Below are 23723 nucleotides of genomic sequence, written 5' to 3' on the forward strand. Positions count from 1 at the left end.
AAAGGTAAAAATCTTTTATTTCAATTTTAGGGAAGCCACCATCCTCTTCCCTCCATGTAGAAGCACAGGGAGACACCCAGTCAAGAAGGCATGGACAGAAGGGGCATCGCCACCATCAATTGCTGAGGAGAGAGAGGAAGGGGAAAGAGGTTCAGGACCTGGGGATCCAGCCCCCAGCCCCCTCCTCCCTCAGACCCAGGATCCAGACCCCCCAGCCCCTCCCCCCTCAGACCCAGGGGTCCAGGTCCCCAGCTCCTCCCCCCTCAGACCCAGGGGTCCAGGTCCCCAAGTGTCCCTGGTTCCCCACAACCCCCAGCCCCCCAGGTACCTTTCTCTTCTGATGGAAGGCTGCCTTGCTCTCATCACAGCTGATTCGCAGGGGGATGTAGGCATCCAGATGGTACAGCTGCTGGGGGCCCCCCATCACCAGGCGATTCTCCCCAATCTCCAGCGACAGTCCCAGAGCGCCTTCCTGGGGATGCAGTGGAATCAGCCCACCCTTCCCTTCCCAGCAACAGGACGATAAGAACACAGACCAGTGAGAGAACTCTCGCGTGTCGGGATACCATATTTAAAGAGTCTCACCTCCCAAGAAAAAAGTGGGACACAGTAATTACAGGTTTATGACTGAGCACTTACGATGCACTGGGCATCCTCAGGACAGCACCGGAAGTGGGCCTGAGGCCCCCATGGGACGGAGGAGGCAACCTGCTCCGAGTGCAGCACTGGCCAGGCTCACACAGGTCTGACAACGAGCCCGCATCACTCCCCCTCCAAGACCCCGACCCTTCCAGACCTCATTCTCCTACTTTGGTGGAGGGTGCACTCACCAGTTTGGGGAGGTCAATTTCGGCCAAGAGGAGGTCAGGGGCCTCCAGCCAGAGGTTCAGGTGAGGCTTCTCAGGGCTGGGGAGGAACCAGACCCAGAACTCAGAAGAGCCGCCACGTCTTTACCAGCGCCGCTCCCTCTCTTTCTCCCTCCCAGCCCTGCAGCCTCAGGACACCTTCCCAGAGGGAGTTCTGCTTCTCCTCCCTCTGGGTTCCCAGAGCCCCAGGACACCAACACCTACAGGATGGCGGGAGAGATTCCAAAGAATGTCGGGGAGACAGGAGATAGGGAGCCCACTGAATGCCCACCCTTTCTCAGGTCTCGGGGAGTCGGGCATGTACAGGTTCCCCAGCTCCTGGATCCGAGGACGCTGCTGGGAGCGGATATTCTGCTGGGAGATAGAGCCCAGGAAAGATCTGTTCTTCAATATGCGCCACTCTGAGGGGAAGGAACACAGGATCAAAGGTCACATGGCTCAGGGTGTCCTTTGCTCCCTCCCCTAGAGGAAGAAGGGGGTCTTGCACTGCGAGAGCCTCATGGGAGAGGCTCCGCCCTCTGCCGAGGATACCAGGGATCTGACCACACCCCCAAGCTTGACTTTAGGAGGCGTGCCTGCCTTAGCCCCGCCCCTCGAGGCTCTCAAGACCCCTGCCTGCTCCCTCTCCCCCTTCCCAAGACTCACACATCCCTCTCCCTGAACTCCACAGCCCAGGGGCTAATATAATCCCTGCCCACACGAGTCCCACTTCTCCCAGGGGCCGCCCCCAAGCTCCTCCAGGTTTGGCTCCTCCCTGTGGCCCAGGCCCCGCCCCTCACCTGGATTTAGTGGCAGGCTGTATTTGTCCTCAAGGCCCTCCCTGGCAATGGTGATCACGAGCTCCTGCAAGAAATCGCTGTTCTAGGAGTGAAAGAGGGAGAAGAGATGTGGGAGGGCTGGGTGATGGAGGGAGAGGCCCCGGCCCAGGCCTCCCCTGCAGCCCCGCCCCCAACCTGCATCCTCCGGTAGAAGTCGCTGTTGACGGCTACGTCGTAGGCGGTACAACCCTGGCCTTCTGCCGGGAGAGAAAGGGGGTGAGACCCCAGCCCTCGGTGGGAACCCCACGGCCCAGGCACAGCCAAGGAAAACACAATCAAGAATAGCAGCCACAGACCCAGAGACATTAGGAAGTCAAGACACGCGGCTGCCAGTCTGGATTCACACCAGCCTCATCTCCCAGCTGCAGTCTCTTCCCCTCTGGTCCTTCCCCACCATGTCCCAGAGCTGACCCTGACCCTCCCCAGTTCATAGTCCTCCCAAGGCCCCCCAGCACCCGCAGGGGGGGGACTGAGTCCTTCAGCCTGGCACTGGAGGCCCTGTGTGGTCTGCCCCTCCCACCTGGAGAGAGTTCACTTCTCCAGCAACCTCATCCCTTTAAATTTCTTCCAATCACTCTTGATTACTGATCAATTCAATTCAATCATTTCTCTCCAGCCTCTGGACCCCTCTGTCCTCTCTGCCTAGAACCCTCTTTTCTGTCTTGGCCTGATGAACTGCTCTGGTTCCTTGAAATCTTATATCCGACGTCTCCTGCTCCAGGAGGCCTTCCCTGATCCCTCAGTGGGAGTGAAGAGGCCCCCCACCCCACCCCGAGCACAGCACAGAGTCACACCACATTGAAATCACATCTGCCTCCTTCATCCTCACCCATGACTGAGAGTTTCTCAAGGGCAGGTTCTGGGTTTTGATAAGTCCCTACTCCCCAGGGCACTGGCCAAAGCTTCATCCTAGGAGGCTTCAGGGGACATATGTGAATTGAAAACACAAGGATGTAGAGACAGAAACTCCACAGAGACAGAGGTGAGACAAGGCAGAGACACAGAGACAGAGGAGAGGGTGGAGGAGAAAACAGGGATGGGTTAGGGCTGGCCGAAGACTACAGCCAGGAGATCAGTTAATGAGCACCTGCCCAGCCCTCCCTTGCCCTGGGGTGGGGCAGGGAGAAGTGCCAGCCTGGCCAGGTGAGCAGAACCAGGACTGTCCGGTGAGAGTTCTGGATGCCCAGGAGGCTAGGGATATGCCATGGGGAAAAGGATCAGTACAGGGGTGCCAGGTTTCTAGGTCCCGAGGGAGGAGGGTCCTGGGCCCTGGATTCTAGGGAAGAAAGGACCGAGGGGGCTAGACTCCTGGGTCCTCTCAAGGCACTGACTTGCATCCAGTTCGGCATGCGGCTCTCCCAGACTCATGGGGATGCGAAACCCGGCTTGGTCCTCCTCCAGCATTTGAAGCAGCTCATCCTCGGTCAAGTCAGCGGGAGGAGGGATGGAGGGAGAGTGACAAATGTTGATGAAAACCTTCCCTTCAGATGATTTGGTCTTTATGCAGAAACCTGATGGGAATGGGTTTGTCCTTGACCATCTGTCTCTGCATGGGTCTCAGTGTCCATCCTTCTTTTGATTTGTCCCCCTCCTAGAGTATTAGTCCTCCACTTTCTGGGTCTGTTCCCCTTCCTGCCCCTGGGATTTCTGACTCTCTGTCTTTGAGTCCTGTCCACCTAGTCACCCCACATCTCTCTTTTTTTTTAAAATTTTTATTGTAGTATAGTTGATTTACAATGTTGTTACTTTCTGCTGAACAGCAAAGTGAGTCAGTTATACATATATATAACTCTTTTTTAGATTATTTTCCCATATAGGTCATTAGAGTATTGAGTAGAGTTCCCTGTGCTATACAGTAGGCCCTTATTAGTTATCTATTTTATATATATTAGTGTGTATATGTCAATCCTAATCTTCCAATTTATCCCTCCCCCTTACCCCTCCTCTCTCTGGATCTCAGTCCCTTCCTTGCCCTCTCTGGGTTTCTGTTCACTCCCATCACCCAAGGCCTCTATACACCACTACTGTGTCTCCTTCCTCTCTCCTTTCCCTATGTCCCCTGCCCCCAGTCTGTGACCACCTCTCTCTGGGACTCTATCCCTCTCTCTTTGGGTTTCTGTCTTTCTCACCAGGTTGAGGTTTTATCTGTGTAGATTCTGGTCTGCTTGTCTGGGCTTGCTGGAGCTCCTTGGAGGCCTGTGTGAAAGAAAACAACGTCCAGGCTTGGCGTTTGTGCTGTCAGAACCCCCTCATTTGTTCCTCAAATGTTTAGTGAGCAATTTTTACGTATATGAGCTAGGCAGGGCATGAGACATACTATGTCCCCTTCCTACTTTGAGGAACCCGAAGGACAACCCTGATCCCACATCCCACTCCCATTTCTTCCAGAGACTAGCGAACAGCTAGCAGTAGTAGTAGTTAAGCAACTACAACTCCCGTAGGCACTGTTTCTCCACCACCACCCCCGCCGCCAGTGTATTCTGGGAACTGTAGTCCCGTTTCTGAACACACACACACACACACACACACACACACACACACACACACACACACACACACACACAATCTCCCAAATCCTCAGGGACCCAGGAGTCCGTTCAGTCCGCACCTGCAGCAGCAGCTCCTCGAAACGCGCCGTCTCAGCGCTCATCGTCTCTGCCTCGTTTACCTCCGGTACCAGCAGCTTCAAGTCGGCCATGGCCCTGGGGAAGAGACCTAGGCGACCTCAGCAACAACCTTCGGTTGGATCCGAACTCTGAGGCCTGCTCCCGGGCCCTCAACCGACACCCACAATTCTGTACGCAAATCTAAGAATCTGGCCTGAGACTACAGTTTCACTCAGGTCAGATACTGCATCAAATCTCTTGGGAGCCAATGTCTCTAGATGCCCTTTAAGCCCTATGTGCCAAGTGTTTAAATGAGAGCCACTCTTCTGGTCTCTGCGTAGCCAGGAACTTCCGACTACCCCAACGCTCCTTCATCTATCCTGCAACCGCATTCGGTACCAATCACAGAACAATCTAGTCTAAATCTGAAGCCGCGCCCTTCACCTCAACCAATCAAAACTAATCCAAAAGCCACTAAACGCCACACTTCCGATATGGATTAAAGCCACACTTCCGCTCCTTCCCTACAGCCACATCTGGCCAGGTTACTGGGCAAAGCTGGCACACTTTTAAAACCTTAACTTCAGTGTCCATCCTAAAGGACTCCCTTCTGATCTCTGAACAATCACCTCGTCCCCAGAGGTAGACTAGATTCTCGAGTAAAGATATTTCGGGCTAAAAGCTGCACTTTCGGTCTCCAATATGAACAGGGTGGTGGGAAGACGCCAATACGGCCACTCTTCTAAATCTGGAGGCCTCGTACCTATTTGAAGGCATCCATATTTTCGTTCCCCACTCCCCCAGCTTTGAGGAATGCGCATGCTCCAAACTACACTTCCCGGCGCAGACCTATAAGCGGAGTCACCGGGTCCTAAGGCGGGGCTACGCTCTATCTCCTGTAGCCCCGCCCTTTGGCCTGGAGGGGGCGGTGCCGCCCTTCAGACCTCGAAGTTCTCTTGGCGAGAGAGTCCCGCAGTCCGTGGAAAGCGGCCTGGGAGCGTGATGGCTGCGACGCGCACAGGATCCCGCGCCTGCGAGATCTTCACCACGCTGGAATACGGACCGGTGCCGGAGAGCCACGCATGCGCATTGGTGAGGGCTTGCCCGGCCGGCGCTGCCCATCCCCCTTCCTAGTCCTCCGGGCCCCGTTTTGAGCGCGGACTCCCGTGATCCACCGCGGCAGCTCAGCAGCTCCGCCCCTCTCAGCTCCCGTGATTCCCGCCGCTCCTTAGGATCCACCCCGGAGGACGTTCCCTTGAGCCCTTACGGTTGCTGCCTGTCAGCTCTTTAGTCTGTTCTCGCGAGCCCTAGTGGCTGTCGTGTTCCACGGTCCAAAACTCAAGGTGGTGCTTCTCCTATTCTGCAGAATCCCCCGAGGGGCTTCTGTGATTCTTCAGGGCCGCCTCAGAGCTTCCTGTGATCCCCTGGGACTCAGAATTCCTGTGGGCGTAGACTTCCCGTGATTCCTCAGAATATCCTATGGCCCCCGGGGTCCCTCGGAATTCCTGGGGGGGGCTCCCTTGGTCGTCCGGAGACCTCCGCGGAGCCCCCGTGAGTCGTCAGGGTCACGTTAATACTTGTGGGGTTCCTGTAATCTCGGGAACCCTCGGAATCCCAGAATACATCAGAACTTCCTGTAATTACCTTCAACCCCGCAGAATAACCCCGTGGGGCTCCCGTGATCCCTCCGTGTACTTCAGAACTTCCCTAAGGCTCCCGTAATCCCTCAGGGTCCCCCAGAACGATCTTGGGGTTCCCATGTATAACTTCGGTGCCTCGGATTTTGTGTAGTTACCCAGCCCCCTCAGAATTCCCCCATGGAGCCATCCTGATCTCACAGGGCCCTCTAGCACCTAGGTGTGAGAAGCTTGGGCTTCTCTGGAGGGAAAGAGGAGGTTAGAACAGTGGTCCACGTAGAAGAAGATGAGACCAGAGCCTGGTGCGGACTGTAGAGATGGAGAAGAGATGAGGCACAGATGCAGGAGGAACAGGGTTTGGGGTATTGAGAGGACAAGGACAATGCCTCGGGTCTGGGTTTGGCTGTCTCTGTCCTCCCCCCCCACCCCATGGTGAACCCAAGAGGAGTAGGGTGGCAGAAAGTTTGGGAAAGACTATGGGCTTGGTTATCACATGGTGATGATGAGAGGGAAAGCCTTGGGCCATGTGCAGGAGTCAAATACTACTTGTGCCTGAGCCTCGGGCCTAGAGACAGGGTCCTCACAGTAGGAAGATAATTGAATGGTGGGAATGATGAGATTATCTAGAACTATAGTGTAGACTCAGATAAGAGGATCTGGGATGGAGTATAGAGAATTCCCATACTTGGAGGTTGGTTAGAGATGGACTATTCTGAAATAGCAATAATGTGATAATAGCTTATATTTATTGGGTGCTTTCTATGTGCCAGCCTCTGTGTTCAGCATGATCTCATTTAATCCCCAAAACAGTAATTGTCATTACTTTAGTGATAGCAGACAGAAGCTTAAAGAGGTAAGTAATTTGCCAACAGTCAACACATCTTAAAAGATGTGAAAATGAGATTTGAACCTGAACCCTGGGATTCCAGAGCCCATGCCCCCCATCCCCCCACCCCGCCCCCCAGTTCAGTCTTACAATCTGTGGGCCAGACTCAACCAACAAACATGTTTTCTTTGGCCTGAACTTTATTTTTTTAAATGTGAATTCGGGGACAAGTAATTTCATGTAAACATCCGGGATTCCAGCTTCTCTTGAAAATAAAAATCCAAAGTTTGGCAACCTTTGGCTCACATACCCTGACAAAGATTATTTGGCTCCAATAGCTAACTGTCTTTTTAGACAAGTCATTAGTTCCTAGTCTCCACCAGGGCCCTCTTCTCACACCAGGGTGGCCTGCCAGGACCCTGTGGAACATTCTTTCTGGGTTCTATTTTTCTTTGCGGGGGGAAATTTTGCAAAGTCACACAGAGTACTTAAATTATGAACTCCCATTTATCCATCATCACTCAATGTCAACAATCATCAACATTTCATCCAATGTTGTATCTCTTTGTTTTCTCTTTTTTTTCCTGGAGTGATTTAAAACCCAGATGTCATGTTATTTTCCCATAAGTATTTTTTTTTTTTTTTTTTTTTGCGGTACGCGGGCCTCTCACTGTTGTGGCCTCTCCCGTTGCGGAGCACAGGCTCCGGACGCGCAGGCTCAGCGGCCATGGCTCACGGGCCCAGCCGCTCCGCGGCATGTGGGATCTTCCCGGACCGGGGCACAAACCCGTGTCCCCTGCATCGGCAGGTGGACTCTCAACCACTGCGCCACCAGGGAAGCCCTCCCATAAGTATTTGAATCTTCATTTCTAACAGGTAAGGACTCATTTTGTAACATAACCACCAGGCTGTTTTAACATTAACAGTCGTTCTTTACTATTATCTAGTGCCCAGCCCATGTTCATATATGCCCGACTATTTCAAAAATGTGTCTTTCCGTCGAGGGGGCATCTTTGAATTTGAAACTTACGAATTTTTACTTTACTTAAAAGTTTGGGGGGCTTCCCTGGTGATCCAGTGCTTAAGAATCCACCTGCCAACGCAGGGGACGCGAGTTCAACCCTGGTCGGGGAACTAGGATGCCACATGCCACGGGGCAACTGCACTCGTGTGCCTCAACTAGAGAGAAGCCCACAGCGAAGAAGCCCACACGCCCCAGTGAAGACCCAGCACAGCCAAAAAAAAAAATTTTTTTTTACTTTAAAGAAAAATGAGGAGGCCCAGTTGGTAGGGTAAGAGAAAAATCAGGAGACTAAGGCATCAGGGATGCTAAGAGAAAACAGTTTGGGGAATTCCCTGGCGGTCCAGTGGTTAGGACTCCTCGCTTTCACTGCAGGGGGCCCGGGTTCAATCCCTGATCGGGGAACTAAGATCCCGCAAGCCAGCGGCCAAAAACAACAACAACAAAAGCCAGTGTGCAGAAGGAAAAAGTGGAAAAGATGTCTTGGATTTAGAAAGGATTTAGGGAAGACAGGGAGAGAAAGAAACAGGAAACAGACAGGGAGAATGAAATGCAATAAAATGAATAGGAAGTCTTAAGTAAGTGCTGTTCTGAGCCTATGACACATATGGATCCATTTAATTCTCATCACTGTCATGTGAAATAGGGAGAGACTGTGATTATCTCCATCTTCCAGATGGGTTAGCCAAGACCAGGGTATTTTAAGACCCAGGCTAAGACTGCACAAGGAAGTTTCAGAGCCACGATTCAAACCCAGGCCATGTGGCCCCAGGCTCCAGGGACTCCCTACCTTGGGCTCAGTTAGGCACTTCACAGCCAAATAAACTTCACCTGGCAAGGCAGCAGCAGGCCTGTGTCTTCAGTGGGGGGGCGGGGGGTGTCACATCCTTCCCGAGTGATGACAGCTGAGGTGGGAGGGAACGCCATCTCATGTGGGAAGGTATGGGAGTCCCCTGGCTTAAAAGCCCCACCTCCCAAAGAGCACGTGATACAGTCTCATGGGCATTGCAAGGGTCCTGGCAAGGAACATGCCCATCACAAGAATGCAGAGCACTCCAGGAAGCCCCAAAGTTCTGGCTTCCCACTGGATATTTAGGGTATATTCCCAGTTTTCCCAGTCCAGGTGCAGTGGACCAGTCGGGGGTCAATATTGTCTAGAAATATAACTGAATTGTATCAGATTTCCAGGGAAATAGAAAGTCATTTCTATTCAAGAAGGTCATTTCTCCATGGAGAACAAGTTTTATTAATCCTTTGTTCACATTCTCCATGTGTAAAAGTCAATAGGACGTCCCTCATATGTTGTTGGTGAGAATGTAAAGTGATGCAGCTGCTGTGGAAAACAGTTTAGTGGTTCCTCCATGAATTACTCAGAGCATTGCTATATGAGCCGCAGCTCCACTCTGAGATATATGCCCAAAAGAAGTAAAGACGTTATTCGAAGAAAGACTTGTACGTGAACATTCACAGCAACACTATTCACAATAGCCAAAAGGCAGAAACAACCTAAATGCCCATCAGCTGATGAATGGGTAAAGAAAATGTGGTCTCTCCAGACAATGGAATATCATACAGCCATAAAGAATAATGAAATTCTGATCAATGCTACAGTGCGGATGAATCTCGAAAACACCAAGCTGAGTGACAGAAGCTAGACACAGAAAGTCACGTATTGTAGGATTCCATTTATATATGAAATGTCTAGAATAGGCCAGTCCATAGAGACAGAGAGCAGATTAGTGGTTGCCAGGACTTGGGGGCAGGGGAGAAGGGAGGGTGAGCTCTTAATGGGTATGGAGTTTCCTTTTGGGGCGATGGAAATATTCTGGATTTTTTTCTTTTGCCGTGCTGCTCGCCACGTGGGATCTTGGTTCCGTGACCAGGGATCGAACCTGGGCCTCCAGCAGGGGAAGCGTGGAGTCCTAACCACTGGACCGCCAGGGAATTCCCTATGTTCTGAAAGTAGATAGTGGAGATGGTTGCACAATGTTGTGAATGTATTGTTAGAAAATGCCCTGAATTTACACTTTAAAATGGTGAATTTCATGTTATGTATTTTTTATGTTTATGTGTATTTTCCTCCTACACGGGAAAATAACTGATGGGGCAAAGGGGGCGGGTATTCTCTTCCCAGAGGACTCTGGGTAGGGATAGAGCTCCGCCAGCTGCCTCTCAGACCCCTTTCCGAACTCTCTCCACCTCCCCCAGGCCTGGCTGGACACCCAGGACCGGCACTTGGGTCACTATGTTAACGGACGGTGGTTAAAGCCTGAACACAGGAGTTCAGTGCCTTGCCAGGATCCCATCACAGGTATGCGGTGTCCCCCAGTCATGGGAAAGAGGTGTCTATGGCCCCAGGTGTACCCACCAACAATATACCATTCTCTCTGCTCAGGGCCCTGAGAGCAGGGAGCAGCTGGTGGGAGAAGGCGGCTGAGATTTCTGGCTCATCTTGATAACAGTCCTCCTAATTATGGTTCCAGGTCCCTGTGAACACTTTTTTTTTTTTTTTTTTTTTTTGCGGTACGCGGGCCTCTCACTGCTGTGGCCTCTCCCGTTGCGGAGTGCAGGCTCTGGATGCACAGGCTCAGCGGCCACGGCTCATGGGCCCAGCCGCTCCGCGGCATGTGGGATCCTCCTAGACCGGGGCACGAACCTGCATCCCCTGCATCGGCAGGCAGACCCTCAACCACTGCACCACCAGGGAAGCCCACTGTGAACACTTTTGAAGTCATTGTCTCCTAAAATCCCTTCCTTGCCTGTGGGAGGCAGTCAGAGCAAAGACCTATATAGATTTATCTGCATTTGTCAGATGATAAAACTGAGAACCTGTGTGGGGTAGGGGGACCAACTTTACTGCCTTGGGGTGCTCCTGGGCTCCAAAAATGTCAGCCCCCCCCAGTTCTGATACGGGTTCCCCCCACCTGCCAACTGGGTTCCCCCCATTCATCTCCCCAGGAGAGAACTTGGCCAGTTGCCTCCAGGCACAGACGGAGGATGTGGCAGGAGCCGTGGAGGCTGCCAGGACCTCGTTGGAGAACTGGAGCACACAGCCTGGAGCCTTTCGGGCCCAGCATCTGACCAGGTGATGCACTTGAGGTTTGGACCCCAGGAGATGGAGAAGGATTTGAGAACAAAGACTCTCTATTTCCCAATATCCCACTGAATTCACTGGCTGCTAAGACTCATATACCCAGCATGCCTTTGAGCCTTTAGCAGCTAAAACATCCATTTCTTACTGTTCGCTGGGACTAGAAATGACAAAGCCTGTTTCCCAGCATACCCTTGGGACTCATCCAGGCGCCATTTCTCAACAGCTCACTGGGCCTGGTGAAGCTCCTGAAACTGTTTTCTAGCACATTCTTGGGGAAGTTAGAGACAAAGATTCCATTTCCCAAAGAACAATTGAACTTAAAGGCTAAGCTTTCATTTCCTAGCACATTTGGGGGTTACAGGTGGCCAAGATCTTTACACAGCACCCTGAGGTTTTGAGTGTTTACCAGACTACATTTCCCATACATCTTTGGTGCCCTCCACCACTGGTAAATAGTGCTGATGCCCCAGGGGTTCCTGGGGATTGTACTTCAGGTATACACAGGGCGTGTTCCAGGACTCTATCAGGCCAAGGGGCAGTGGGAAATGACCATCCCAGGACTTCCCTGGCGGTCCAGTGGCTAGGACTCTGCGCTTCCACCGCATGGGGCACAGGTTCGATCCCTGGTCGGGGAACTAAAATCCCTCAAGCCGTGCGGGCGGCCAAGGAAAAGGAAAAAAGAAAAAAATGACCATCCCCCCTGCTTGCTCCACAGGCTGGCCAAGATGATCCAGAAGCACCAGCGGCTGCTGTGGACCCTGGAGTCCCTGGTTACTGGACGGGCCATTCGAGAAGTTCGAGACAGGGATGTCCCTCTGGCCCAGCAGCTGCTCCAGCACCATGCAGTCCAGGCACACACCCAGGAGGAGGCGCTGGCAGGCTGGGAACCCCTGGGTGAGAAGCAGGAGTCCCAGCCCCCAGCCCCCTCCTCCCTCACCATCCAGCAGTGCCTGCGCCAGTCTCATTTGTTCTTGCAGGAGTGATTGGTCTCATCTTGCCACCCACATTCTGCTTCCTTGAGATGATGTGGAGGATTTGCCCTGCCCTGGCTGTGGGTAAATGATTGGTGGGGGTTGGGACTCCGGGGTCTGAGGGAGAAGGGGGCCGGGGGTCTGGACTCCAGGGTCCTTGAGCTGCCTGCCTTCCCCAGGCTGCACGGTGGTGGTCCTCGTGCCCCCAGCCTCTCCGACGCCCCTCCTTGTGGCCCAGCTGGCAGGGGAGCTAGGCCAGTTCCCAGGAATCCTCAATGTGATCAGTGGCCCTGCCTCCCTGGGGCCTGTCCTGGCCTCACAGCCTGGAGTCCAGAAGGTGGCCTTCTGTGGAGCCATCGAGGTATCTTCAGGGGTGGGAGGGTGTCTGGACACAGCTGGGGGGCTGGAATGCTCCTCCCCGCTGCTGACCCCTGCATGGGTCCCATAGGATGGTCGTGCCCTACGGCGGGCCCTGGCGGGCCAGGGTCCCGAGCTGGGCCTGGCACTGGGGGCTGAGTCGCTGCTGCTACTGATGGAGACGGCGGATGTGGACTCGGCCGTGGAGGGCGTCGTGGATGCAGCCTGGTCTGACCGCAGCCCGGTGAGACCTGGGGGCTGGGCCTGTCTGTCTCCAGACCCTGGGGCCCCATGACTTCATTCATTTTATTTATTTATTTTTTAAATTAATTTATTTGGCTGTGCTGGGTCTTAGTTGCGGCATGCAGGATCTTCGTTGCCACGTGTGGGATCTTCGTTGTGGCATGTGGGATCTTTTAGTTATGGCACGTGAACTCTTAGTTGCGGCATGCATGTGGGATCTAGATCCCTGACCAGGGATGGAACCCGGGTCCCATGCATGGGGAGCACAGAGTCTTAACCACTGGACCACAAGGGAAGTCTCTTCATTTGTTTTACTTTTCAGTTCTTTGTGTCTCCAAACTCCTATCTGTAGACCATCGCGTGTAAAGGTCCTCATCCTCTCGAGTTTCTGAATCTCCACGTTCCCGGCTCTCCTGGGCTTCCAGGCTTGGGAGCTCTGTGTCTGTTGTTCTTTAGGACTGTTCATTTTTCTGAGTGTCCATGTCCTAGTTTTCTAGCGTCTCTCTTCGCTCTGCGTCACCAGCTTTCTGTAACTCCACATCCTCCCTGGGGTTTGGGGCCTCAGGGAGTCTCCTGGTCCTCGGCCACTTCTCCCTGACCCTCCTCTGATCTGTGCACATATGTCCCCCAGGCTTGGCCCTCTGCGGGGATGTGACCCACCCACGTAGGCTCCGAGTTTGCCCACCCTATCCCTCCCTTTTCCTAACAGGGGGGACTCAGACTTCTCATCCAGGAGTCCGTGTGGGATGAGACAATGAGGCGGCTCCAGGCGCGGATGGGGTGGCTTCGCGGTGGCCGAGGGCTAGACGGAGCCGTGGACATGGGGGCCCGGGGAGCTGCTGCACGTGACCTGGCCCAGCGCTATGTGCGCGAGGCCCAGAGCCAGGGTGCACAGGTGAGCCTGGGCACAGACTCTGGGGTGCTGGGGGAGGAGGGACCTCAAGATCTGACTCCTGGGTCTGGGGAGGGATGGGTCTGGGGGCCTGGACTCCGGGGTGTGAGCAAGGAGGGCCTGCGGGCTGGACTCCTGGGTCTGAGGGAGGAGGGGTCTGGGGTCCAGACTCCTGGATCCCTGGGGAGGAGAGGACTGGAGTGAACTTGCAGATCTATTTCTCTGTCTCCCTAGGTCTTCCAGGCTGGCAGTATGCCTCCAGACAGCCCATTCTTTCCCCCATCCTTGATCTCTGACCTCCCTCCAGCCTCTCCATGTAGTCAGGCAGAGGTAAGCCCCTCAGGGTCTCAGAGACCCTAGGCCATCCACCCATCCTCAGCCGGACATGGGTGGCACAGCACAGAGGCCCCCAGAGTGACCATTTGGACTGGGTCTGGGGGCTGCTGACTGCTGTAGGCTGGACTCCTAGTGGGTGGGGTGTTGGAGGGAGGGGCTGGCCAGGCCGCCTGAGCTCCCTTGTCATCCCTTCCAGGTTCCGTGGCCTCTGGTCGTGGCCTCCCCTTTCCGTACTGCTAAGGAGGCGCTGGCCGTGGCCAACTGGACGCCCCGAGGAGGCAGTGCCAGCGTATGGAGTGAGAGACTGGGGCAGGCCCTGGAGCTGGCCTACGGGTCAGTGCACACCCCCTGGGCACACAGGGGGCCCTGCTGGGATGGCCCCAGCTTCAGTCTCGATGTCTTCCCCTCTCTCTGGGTCTCTCCCCGCCTCTCTGACTACCCCTCCCCACCTCGAGTTTGTGCATTTCTCTCTGATGTCCCCTCCTCCCCACAGGCTCCAGATGGGCACGGTCTGGATCAATGCCCACGGCCTCAGAGACCCTGCAGTGCCAACAGGTGGCTGCAAGGAGAGTGGGTCTTCCTGGCACGGGGGGCCAGATGTGAGTGCACCCCTCCCTGCCCATCACCACCCCTTCATCCACCTTGTGCCCTTCTCACATTCTCTTGACTCTGTCCCTCTCTCAGGGTCTGTATGAGTATCTGCGGCCCTCAGGGACCCCTACCTGCCTGCCCTACCTGTCGGAGAATCTGAACTATGACACCTTTGGCCTTGCTGTTCCCTCCACCCTACCAGCTGGGCCTGAAACAGGGCTTAGGTGAGCTGTTCTAGGGACCACAACTCTCAGAATTCCTGGAGTGTGGAAGGGGAGAGGGGAAATTGTGGCAGGCTCCTCCATGGACTGGAGGGAGGTTCCTGAGAGTCATCAAGGGGTCCCTGAGTCCTGCTGAGAATTTCATTCTGGGTCTTACGGCTCACCCCCACCCACCAGGCCTGATGAGAGTCTCAGGTCTGCTAAATGAAGGTCTGTGCTCTCCCAGAGACTCAGGGGGTCAGGAATGTGGGGTCCCGCAGAGGCTCATGGGAGCTCGAGTTGTCCATCCTGTGGGGTGGGGATGGGGTCTGAGCAGTCCCTGCCCCAGCACCCACCCTCACACCTCACCCTACTCCAGCCCAGCACCCCCCTATGGGCTCTTTGTGGGAGGCCGTTTCCAGGCTCCTGGGGCCCGGAGCTCCAGGCCCATCCGGGATTCGCAGGGCAATCTTCATGGCTACGTGGCTGAGGGTGGAGCCAAGGATATCCGAGGTGCCGTGGAGGCTGCTCACCAGGCTGCCCCTGGGTAAGGAACGGAGGTGTCACATGAGATAGCCCAGGGGGCGTGGGGTGTCAGAGGGGGGAGTCTGAAATCCCAGGACTAGCTGATGCTGATGGGACATGGGGTCTGGACCCCGAGGACTGTGGGCTGTGTAGTCTGAGCTCCCAGGGCTGACGGGATGTGGGTCTGGCCCCTCACTCTCCTCCCTGGGCAGATGGGCTATGGGGCCTGGACCCCCAGAGTAGGAGCTGTGGACAGAGGTGGGGCACCTGGAAAGAGCCAGGATGAGGAAACCAACCCCCAATGTGCCCTGTCCACCCACAGCTGGGTGGGCCAGTCGCCAGGGGCCCGAGCAGCCCTACTATGGGCCCTGGCGGCCGCACTGCAATGCCGAGAGTCCACCCTGGTCTCGAGGCTGGAGAGGCATGGAGTGGAGCTCGAGGTCGCCAAGGCGGAGGTGGAGCTGAGCGTGAGGCGGCTTCGGGCATGGGGGGCCCGCGTCCAGACCCAAGGCTGCACCCTGCAGGTGAGAGGGGTCTGTGGGCGGGCAGACAGGGCAGGCAGTCTGGAGTGGCGTCAGAGGAGGGGCTCCGGAATGAGCCAGACTGAGGGTCCCGGCCCCAGTGGCCTCACCTGTCTACACCTTGATTTCATCCTCTGTATAATGGGTATCCAGCCCACTTCATAGAGTAGTGTTTCAAATTGTTGTTAGTGACCTATTACTGGGCCATAAGACCAATTTAGTGGGTCATAGCCCTGCTTTGGTATTTTTGTTCTTGTTTCTTTTTTTAACAAAAGACAACAGGATAGAAAATGTAGAGTGCATTGCACTGAGTATTGTTTGGTATGATTTTTGTTTTGTTTATATATATAATATGCAGCTAAATATAGATATTAGGTTGGTCTGAAACGTATGGTGGGTCCAGTGAAGAAAACGTGAGGATTCAGTGACTCAAGCAATGGCATGGGCACACTCAGGGATAGAGATAATAGAAAGATAATGGAAAGATAGCTAGTCATTTGACCTGGGCCTCCTCCATAAATGATATACAATTATACAGTGGTACCAACCTTGAGGAGTTGTTATGAAAACTAAGTGAACCGAGCATTTAATGTCTGACGTGTAGCCAAGGGCTCAGAAAATGTTTGCTTATGGATGGCCAATAAGCACATGGAAGAATGCTCCGCATCATTAGTCATTGGAGAAATGCAAGCCAAACCACCATGAGGGACCTCCCTAGTGGCGCAGTGGTTAAGAATCCGCCTGCCAATGCAGGGGACACAGGTTTGATCCCTGGTCCAGGAAGATCCCACATGCCGAGGAGCAACTAAGCCCGTGCGCCACAACTACTGAGCCCACACTCTAGAGCCCGCAAGCCACAACTACTGAAGCCCATGTACCTCGAGCCCGTGCTCTGCAACAAGAGAAGCCACCGCAATGAGAAGCCCGCACACCACAATGAAGAGTAGCCCCCGCTCTCTGCAACTAGAGAAAGCCCATGCACAGCAACGAAGACCCAGCACAGCCAAAAATAAATAAATAAATAAATTTAAAATAACACACACACACACACAAACCTATAGGCTAGATTTCGAGACCTCTACATATATTAACTCATTCTATTTTAACAGCAAATCTCTGAGGTAGGCACTATTATTATCCTTATTTTAAAGATGGGAAACTGAGGCCCAGAGAGGTTAAGTAACTCACCCAAGGTCACACAGCTGATGTGAACCCAGCATCTGGCTCCAGAGTCTATGCTCTGAAATAACACCTGGTTTTATTATTTATGATTGGAGTTGTTATGGAGAAGCAAAGTTGGGGATGAGAGGAGAAAAAGGGTGGGTGATACATGAGACCAAAGGAGGGCAGTCAGGCTTCCCTGCCCCGCCATTGACCTCCTGCCTGTCCCTGCAGGTAGCAGGGCTGAAAGGCCCCGTGCTTCGGCTGCAGGAACCTCTGGGTGTGCTGGCTATTGTGTGCCCGGAAGAGTGGCCCCTGCTTGCCTTCGTGTCTCTGCTGGCCCCTGCTCTGGCCCACGGCAACACTGTGGTCTTGGTGCCCAGCGGGGCCTGTCCCATCCCTGCCTTGGAGGTCTGCCAGGTACAGTCGCCTGCCTGCCTGCTGCTGCTCCCAGCAGCCTGTGGAGCAGCAGATGGATGAAAGATGCCCCAAGACCTGCAGGAGCTCAGCTCTCACCCCACCCCCTTGGTAACCATGGTAACCTGCATCCTGGCACAAAACCTTCACTCCTCATAGACCCAGTGACGGTTCTCTCCAGACTGTGAGCCTTCACCAGTCATGACCCCAGTTCCATTCCTTCCAGGACCCCCATGGCCACTCCCCATTTGCCCATTCTTCACCCTCCCCGACAGCCCTGGGGGTCTCTGACTCCCTCCCAACCCTGGGTGACCCACTGTCCCATCCCCTAGGATATGGCCACCTTGTTGCCAGGGGGCCTGGTGAATGTGGTGACAGGAGACCGGGACCACCTGACCCGCTGCCTGGCCTTGCACCAGGACATCCAGGCCCTGTGGTATTTCGGATCTGCCCAGGTACCTTTTGTTTGCCATCTCCAGTGTCTTAAACTTCACCAACAAACTCTTCCTTTTCTGGGGACATGGCTGCACCCCCTTAGAACACCCATTGCTAAGGGGGAGAAACTCCTTGGCAACCACGTTTTGAGATCCTGCCCCTTTACAGCCCTGGTTGCTAAGGAAGAGGATCTCTTTAGCAGCAAGGGCCTGAGATCCTGCCTAGCCCAAAGACCTAATCTCATTGGACAACCCATTGCTAAGGACCACACCCTAGCAACAGTGTCAGAAGCCTACAGTCCACCCTCTTAAACCTCCTGATGGTAACAGATGGGAACTCCTTGTTAACGATAACTTCGGGCCCCATTCCTTTGAGTGTGGGCTGTTAAAGGGGAAGAAGTTCCATAGCCGTAAAGGTCAACCTTGTTTCCCTCAGCATCTGGAAGGTTTGCTTTCTAGGAGCTGAACATTCTAGCCACAGAGCCTAGGCAAGCCTTCAGGCCCCTCCTCAATAATAGTCCTTGTTGCCAAGGAAGCAGCTGCTTAGCAACCAAGCCAATGGAAATGCTGACCACGCCCCCCCATCTCCCCACGCCAGGGCTCCCAGTTTGTGGAATGGGCCTCAGCAGGAAACCTCAAGCCCGTGTGGGTGAACAGAGGCTGCCCGCGGGCCTGGGATCAGGACGCCGAGGGGGCAGGCCCAGAGTTGGGGCTGCGGGCAGCACGGACCAAGGCCCTGTGGCTGCCCATGGGGGACTGATTGCCCAAGTGCCACCCACTCTATCCTGGACAGAGGACAGATGGACCCCAACCGACGCCAGACGTCTGGAACATTCCTCTTATTATGGTTCCAATAAACTCTGACCAATCTTGGCTGTGCCTCTGAGGGGAGGAAGGGAGGAAATAGCAACTTCTGGGCTATTGAGGCCACTTCAGTTCTGAGGCTCAGCAGCCACATGGGCTGGCGCCAGGACAACTCAGTGTCTGTGAAATAGATACAAAGGGACTCTAAGAACCTTTGGACAGGGCCGCAGCGACTCTTGTCTCTTCTGGTCTTTTCTATCCAGTGGCTCCTGCTCCCTGGTTTTCTCTGCCTCTGCATTGCCTCAGGATCTGTGGTGTGCTGGTGAAAATAAAATACAGTAGCTCTCTGGAATAAAATAAAATTCATGGTTAAGTAACTTTAGCCAGTTCCATGGTGCTCCTACCACCGTGTCCGTTTCAAGCTCCAGATGATTGAACAACCGGCTGAAAATTCCTGAATTTTTAACAGTTCCCACGAGCCACCCCAGCATACCACTGTTTGAGAATTCTTTCTGATGCAAGGAACCCACACACACTAGCTTAGGATAAAAGGACATTTTCTGGAAAGCTACAGAGATATGGAAAATAGGGCAAGATACACAGCCGGGAACCCCAGGTCCTGAGAACCCGAATGCAAGCAGGAGCTGTATTCAGGTCCCGTCTCAGTGGGTCATGTCATTTCTTGGGTCTTGTATCTGCCTGTCTGCTTCATTCCAGATCCTTCTAGCCATGTGACTTTAGGAAAGCTTCTTCACTCTTTTTTTTTTTTTTTTTATTTATTTTATTTTTGGCTGTGTTGGGTCTTTGTTGCTGCGTGTGGGCTTTCTCTAGTTGCGGCGAGCAGGGTTACCCTTCGTTGCGGCGCGTGGGCTTCCCGCTGCAGCGGCTTCTCTTGTTGCGGAGCACGGGCTGTAGGTGCACGGGCTTCAGTAGTTGTGGCTCGTGGGACCCAGAGCGCAGGCTCAGTAGTTGTGGCGCACGGACCCAGGTGCTCCGCGGCATGTGGGATCTTCCCGGACCAGGGCTTGAACCTGTGTCCCCTGCATTGGCAGGTGGATTCTTAACCACTGCGCCACTAGGGAAGCCCTTCACCACTCTTAAGCCTCAGTTTCCTCATCTATAAATTGGGGCTAATAATTCCAACCTCACTGGGTAGATTCTGTGATGGTTACACAAAACATGCTGTTAATTAGAGGTTGATTTTGTCCTGGGGCAAATGAGAGCAGACAACCTCCTGTCAGTATTTGACTAAAGCTGGGCAGAAGAGATAACCTCTCCCAGTATCTGGACGTTTGGACAGGAAAGACACAGGAACATCTTGGAGGAAAGTCCCTGGAAGGCTCTACTTCCTCTGGGGTTTGATAACTTCCCCCCAGATTCCATGGGCTGCCTCAGTGACCTTCCTGTTAGTCCTGTTGCTTTAACCAGCCAAAGCCAGCTACAGGAGGTCTCTATAGCCCCAGCCCAGATCACAGAGGACACTTAGTGCCACATCCACAGGAGAAGAAATCTGATTGGCCAGACTGGGGTAGATGTCCACTTCTGGTCCAGTCTTCTCTGGCTTAGGGGCAGGAGCTCCTAGTTAAGGCAGCCATCCAGTTGGTCAACAAAAATCGGTTGAGTGCCTGCTGTGAGTGGGGCACTGTTGTAGGTGCTGGGGAGGGCCATGAACAAGACAGAACTTAGCCTTGTGAGCTCATGCAGTGATGACCACAAAGTTAGTGGCTTAAATAAAACAAGGCAAACATATTATCTTACAACTCTGGAGGTCAGAAGTCTGAAATGGGTCTCACTGAGCTAAAATTAAGGTGTCAGCAGGGGTTGGGAATTTGTCCCAAGGGCACTAGGGAGCCATAGAGGATCTGTGAGCAGAGGAGAGGTAGGCTTAGCTCTGGCTGAAAGACACTGATGTAACCTAAGGTGACAGGTACAGTACTATAGCAGTGGTAGAAGCTCAGGGCACTCTGGGGGCCTGAAGAAGACACCTTTCCCAACTTGAGTGTGTGTGTGTGTGTCTGTGTATGAGGTGAAGGCGACAGAGATGGCAGGAATCTTCCCAAGGCAGGTGCCACTTCACTGAGTTTTTTTTCCCCCAGCCTTACTGGGGTATAATTGACAGTTAAAAGTTGTGTATATTTCAGTTCTACAATGTTATTTCTTAAGGTGTGCAACATGATAATTTAACATACATATGCACTGTGAAATGATTACCACAATCAAGTTAATTAACACATCCGTCACCTCACATACTTACCTTTTTTATTTGTGGTGAGAACACTGGAGATACACTCTCACGGGACTTCCCTGGTGGCGCAGTGGTTAAGACTCCGCCTGCGAATGTAGGGGACATGGGTTCCAGCCCTGGTCTGGGAAGATCCCACATGCCGCGGAGCAACTAAGCCCATGCATCACAACTACCGAGCCCACGTGCCACAACTACTGAGCCCGCGTGCCTAAAGCCCGTGCTCCACAACAGGAGAAGCCACAGCAGTGAGAAGAAGCCCGCGCACCGCAACAAAGAGTAGCTCTCACTCGCCACAGCTAGAGAAAGCCCACACGCAGCAACGAAGACCCAACACAGCCAAAAATAAATAAACTACTTAAAAACAAAAAATCCACTCAGCCACTTCCAAGTATACCATACAGTCTTGTTAAATACAGTCACCATGCCATGCATTAGATCCTCAGAACTCACTCATAGCTAAAAGTTTGTCTTTTCTGACCAACAACTCTGTTTCCCTGACCTCCCAGCTGCTGGCAGCCACCATTTTACTCTCTGGGTCTATTAATTTGCCTTTTTTAGATTCCCCATATGTGACACCATACAGTATTAGTCTTTGACTAATTTCACTTAGCATAATGTCCTCCAGGTTAATGGCAGGTTTTCCTTCTTTTTGTGGCCAAATAATATTCCATTGTGTGTATATACACACATCTTCTTTATCCATTAGCCAATGGACACTTTTTTTGTTGTTCTTTTGTTCTTGGCCGGGCTGCGTGGCTTGTGGGTTCTTAGTTCACAGACCAGGGATTGAACCCACGCCCTCGGCAGTGAAGGCAGTGAAAGCGTGGAGTCCTAACCACTGGACCACCAGGGAATTCCCTCTAGTTGTTATTTTGCTAGGGATCTTCACACCTTTTTCCATAGTGGCTGTACCAGTTTACATTCCTCCTCACCCTCTCCGACACTTATCTGTGTCTTTTTGATAATAGCCATCCTAACAGGTGTGTGAGGTGATACCTCATTGTGGTTCTGATTTGCATTTCCCTGGTGATTAGTGATTGCACTGGGTCTTGAAGGACAATGAGGACCTAATTAGGTTAGAAAAGTGGTGGTGGGAGAGCATCCCTGGCAGAGGAAACAGCCAGTGCGGCCTTTGCACATGCTGTTTCCAGAGGTGAGAAACAGCTTTGAGGGAACTAGTGGTTTCAGTCGTGGCCCCCAAAAGATAATGTCCTAACCCCGGAACCTATGAATGTAACCTTATTTGGAAAAAGTCTTTGTAGATGTAATTAAGTCAAGGATTTCGAGATATCCTGGGTTATCCAAGTAGACCCTACATCTAAATACAAGTTCCCTTATAAGAGGCAAAAGAGGAGAAGACAGAAGAGGAAAAAGCCATGTGAAGTTGGAGACAGAAATTGAACTCAATTTCTAGCCTCCCTCCCCTTCCCTCGAGGTTGGAGGTGAGAGGTCGGTAAGTTAGACTTCTTCCTGAGCCTCCAAGCCCCAACCCTCTAATCACATGACTGGTTTTTCTGGTCCTGACCAGCCCCCATCCTGAGTCCCTCATTAGTGTAAACTCAGGTGTGGTCAGGGAGCGCCCCTCATCTATGAATAACAAAGACAAGCCTATCACCTGGAAGTTCCAAGGACTTAGAGTTTGTCTCCCGGGAAACAGCCGGAGACCAGATGCATTCTCCAATATACCACAACAATGCCGAAGGGGCCAGGATCCACTTGTTCATTCATTTAACAAATGTTGACCGAGCACTTGCCGTGAGCCACGCACAGTTCTTGGTGCTGGAGATCCAGCAGGGTAAGCGGACACTCACCGTGGTCCTCCCAGAGCTGACGTCCTCATAGGGACAACTGACAATAAAGAAGAAAAGTAAACGGCAATGGTGTGTCAGAAGGTCATGAGTGGCGAGGGAGAGAGCAAAGCAGGGATGAGTGGGAGTGCTGGGAGGGGGGTGCAACTTGAAAAAGGGTGGTTGGGGAAGGCTTTGCCTTGTGTAGTTGAGCAAAGACCTGAATGAGATCAGGTTGAGCCATGTGGGTATCTGGGGGAAGGGCATTCCAGGCTGAGAGAACCACCAGTGCAAAGGCCCTGGGCCAGGAGCATGCCTGCCTTAGGCCAGCTTGGCTGGATTTGAGCGAGGAGGGAGGAGAGAGGAGACAGGGGACAGGGCCAGATCCTGCAGGTCTGTCTAGGCCACAGTGAGGACTTGGACTTTTGTGGCAGGTACGGGGTTGGGCGGTGGCATTGGAGCAGAGGAGGGACGTGAGGGGACTTAGGTCTTCACAGGCTCCCTCTGGCTGCATATGGAGAACAGGCTGTGGCAGGTGAGGGCTGAGGCAGGGCAGCTGATAAGGTGAGTAGGGAACAGTGATATTCAGGCAGGTGATGGTGGTGGCAGTGGGAGTGATGAGAGGTGGTCGGATTCTGGATACATTTTGATGGTCAGCCAACAACTTTGCTGACGGACTGGACTGTCAGCGGATAGTGAGAGGCAAACAGAGTCACAAGTCCCCTCCATGCCTTTGGGCCTGAACACCTGGAAGGATGGAGCTGTCACTTACCTCGATGTGGAAGGTGACCGGGGTTGGGGGCTGGGGCTGAGGTTTCAAGGCAAAGATGAAGGGCTCAGGGTGACCGCCTCCTGGCCCTGTGTGATTAGCTCTAGCTAGAGGCAGATCCATGTTGGAACCGCAGCTCCCCATTCACTGTGTCCCCCCCCTCCCAGGGAACAACCCAACCTCAGCCCGCTTGAGCGGGAGTCCCACTGAGGCGCCCTTTGCGGCGTCAGCTGCCACTGTCACCACCAGGTGGCGCCCCTTGCACCAGCCCGATTACCCCCCCTCCCAGCTCACTATCTCCCCCCAATATTTCCTTTCACTTTCGATCTCTGGCTGTCACCCGGCGTGGCCCCTTCCACACCCAGCTGGGGCAAGCCTGGTGCGTGAGGAGAAAGGGGATCCTGGTCCCCGAAGGGCGGGGCCGGGATCCCCCTCTTGGGGCTGAGCGGAGAGGGGTGGGGGTCGGATTCCTGGGTCCCTGGCCCGGGGAGGGCTGCGGGCACCGGACGTCGGGGTTCTTAGGAGAGATGAGGAGTTTTCACCATAACCGTGCTTCACGCAGGAAGCTCTATAGAGTAGGAGGCGGAAACTTAGCCACATCA

General features: G+C 53.5%; 3 protein-coding genes across 10 annotated transcripts in view; 2 read left to right on the forward strand and 1 right to left on the reverse strand.

The window, feature by feature from the left end:
* PIH1D1 (PIH1 domain containing 1) lies at positions 1-5372 on the reverse strand. 4 transcript variants are annotated; one of them, XM_033845187.2, is made up of 10 exons: positions 5235-5372; positions 4293-4386; positions 3814-3880; positions 3016-3195; positions 1820-1881; positions 1646-1727; positions 1138-1267; positions 831-906; positions 329-472; positions 1-122 (listed from the first exon to the last, which is right to left on the reverse strand). In XM_033845187.2, the coding sequence occupies exons 2-10, from the start codon at positions 4380-4382 to the stop codon at positions 81-83; spliced, it is 873 nt and encodes a 290-aa protein (XP_033701078.1). In that variant the 5' UTR covers positions 4383-4386; positions 5235-5372; the 3' UTR covers positions 1-80. The 4 variants fall into 4 exon arrangements, with proteins under 4 accessions (XP_033701078.1, XP_033701074.1, XP_033701076.1 ...); XM_033845183.2 differs by having other exon boundaries at positions 4293-4399; positions 5235-5365; XM_033845185.2 differs by lacking the exon at positions 5235-5372 and adding an exon at positions 5054-5183 and having other exon boundaries at positions 4293-4399.
* The window catches only part of ALDH16A1 (aldehyde dehydrogenase 16 family member A1), a 27776-nt gene continuing 9303 nt past the window's right edge, over positions 5251-23723 (forward strand). For 3 of the 5 annotated variants that reach the window (XM_033845182.2, XM_073796142.1, XM_073796141.1), the window contains exons 1-17: positions 5251-5382; positions 9983-10085; positions 10733-10859; positions 11584-11762; positions 11846-11923; positions 12019-12200; positions 12288-12440; positions 13149-13334; positions 13566-13661; positions 13864-14000; positions 14161-14266; positions 14352-14482; positions 14838-15005; positions 15306-15507; positions 16900-17085; positions 17415-17537; positions 18115-23696. In XM_033845182.2, coding sequence (XP_033701073.1) covers positions 5293-5382; positions 9983-10085; positions 10733-10859; positions 11584-11762; positions 11846-11923; positions 12019-12200; positions 12288-12440; positions 13149-13334; positions 13566-13661; positions 13864-14000; positions 14161-14266; positions 14352-14482; positions 14838-15005; positions 15306-15507; positions 16900-17085; positions 17415-17537; positions 18115-18276 — 2409 coding nt within the window. In that variant the 5' untranslated portion in view covers positions 5251-5292 and the 3' untranslated portion in view covers positions 18277-23696. Of the gene's footprint in view, positions 5383-9982; positions 10086-10732; positions 10860-11362; positions 11483-11583; positions 11763-11845; positions 11924-12018; positions 12201-12287; positions 12441-13148; positions 13335-13565; positions 13662-13863; positions 14001-14160; positions 14267-14351; positions 14483-14837; positions 15006-15305; positions 15508-16899; positions 17086-17414; positions 17538-18114; positions 23697-23723 lie in introns of those variants that run through there. The other 2 variants (XM_073796143.1, XM_073796144.1) reach the window with 2 other exon arrangements.
* The window catches only part of FLT3LG (fms related receptor tyrosine kinase 3 ligand), a 9597-nt gene continuing 9303 nt past the window's right edge, over positions 23430-23723 (forward strand). The window contains exon 1 of the mRNA XM_033845198.2: positions 23430-23500. The gene's annotated coding sequence lies outside the window, so the exon portion shown is untranslated. The remainder of the gene's footprint in view (positions 23501-23723) is intronic.

The sequence above is a fragment of the Tursiops truncatus genome, chromosome 19 (genome assembly GCF_011762595.2).
Source record: "Tursiops truncatus isolate mTurTru1 chromosome 19, mTurTru1.mat.Y, whole genome shotgun sequence".
In the NCBI taxonomy this organism is placed as follows: domain Eukaryota; kingdom Metazoa; phylum Chordata; class Mammalia; order Artiodactyla; family Delphinidae; genus Tursiops; species Tursiops truncatus.

Excerpts from the sequence above, each read along its gene's own strand:
- PIH1D1 (XM_033845185.2), bottom strand. The coding sequence starts at position 5,111 with ATGCGCATTCCTCAAAGCTGGGGGAGTGGGGAACGAAAATATGGATGC. Across the intron at positions 4,400-5,053 it reads ATATGGATGCCTTCAAATAG|GTCTCTTCCCCAGGGCCATG; the intron begins GTACGAGGCCTC and ends GAGGTCGCCTAG. Across the intron at positions 473-830 it reads AAATTGACCTCCCCAAACTG|GAAGGCGCTCTGGGACTGTC; the intron begins GTGAGTGCACCC and ends CTGCATCCCCAG.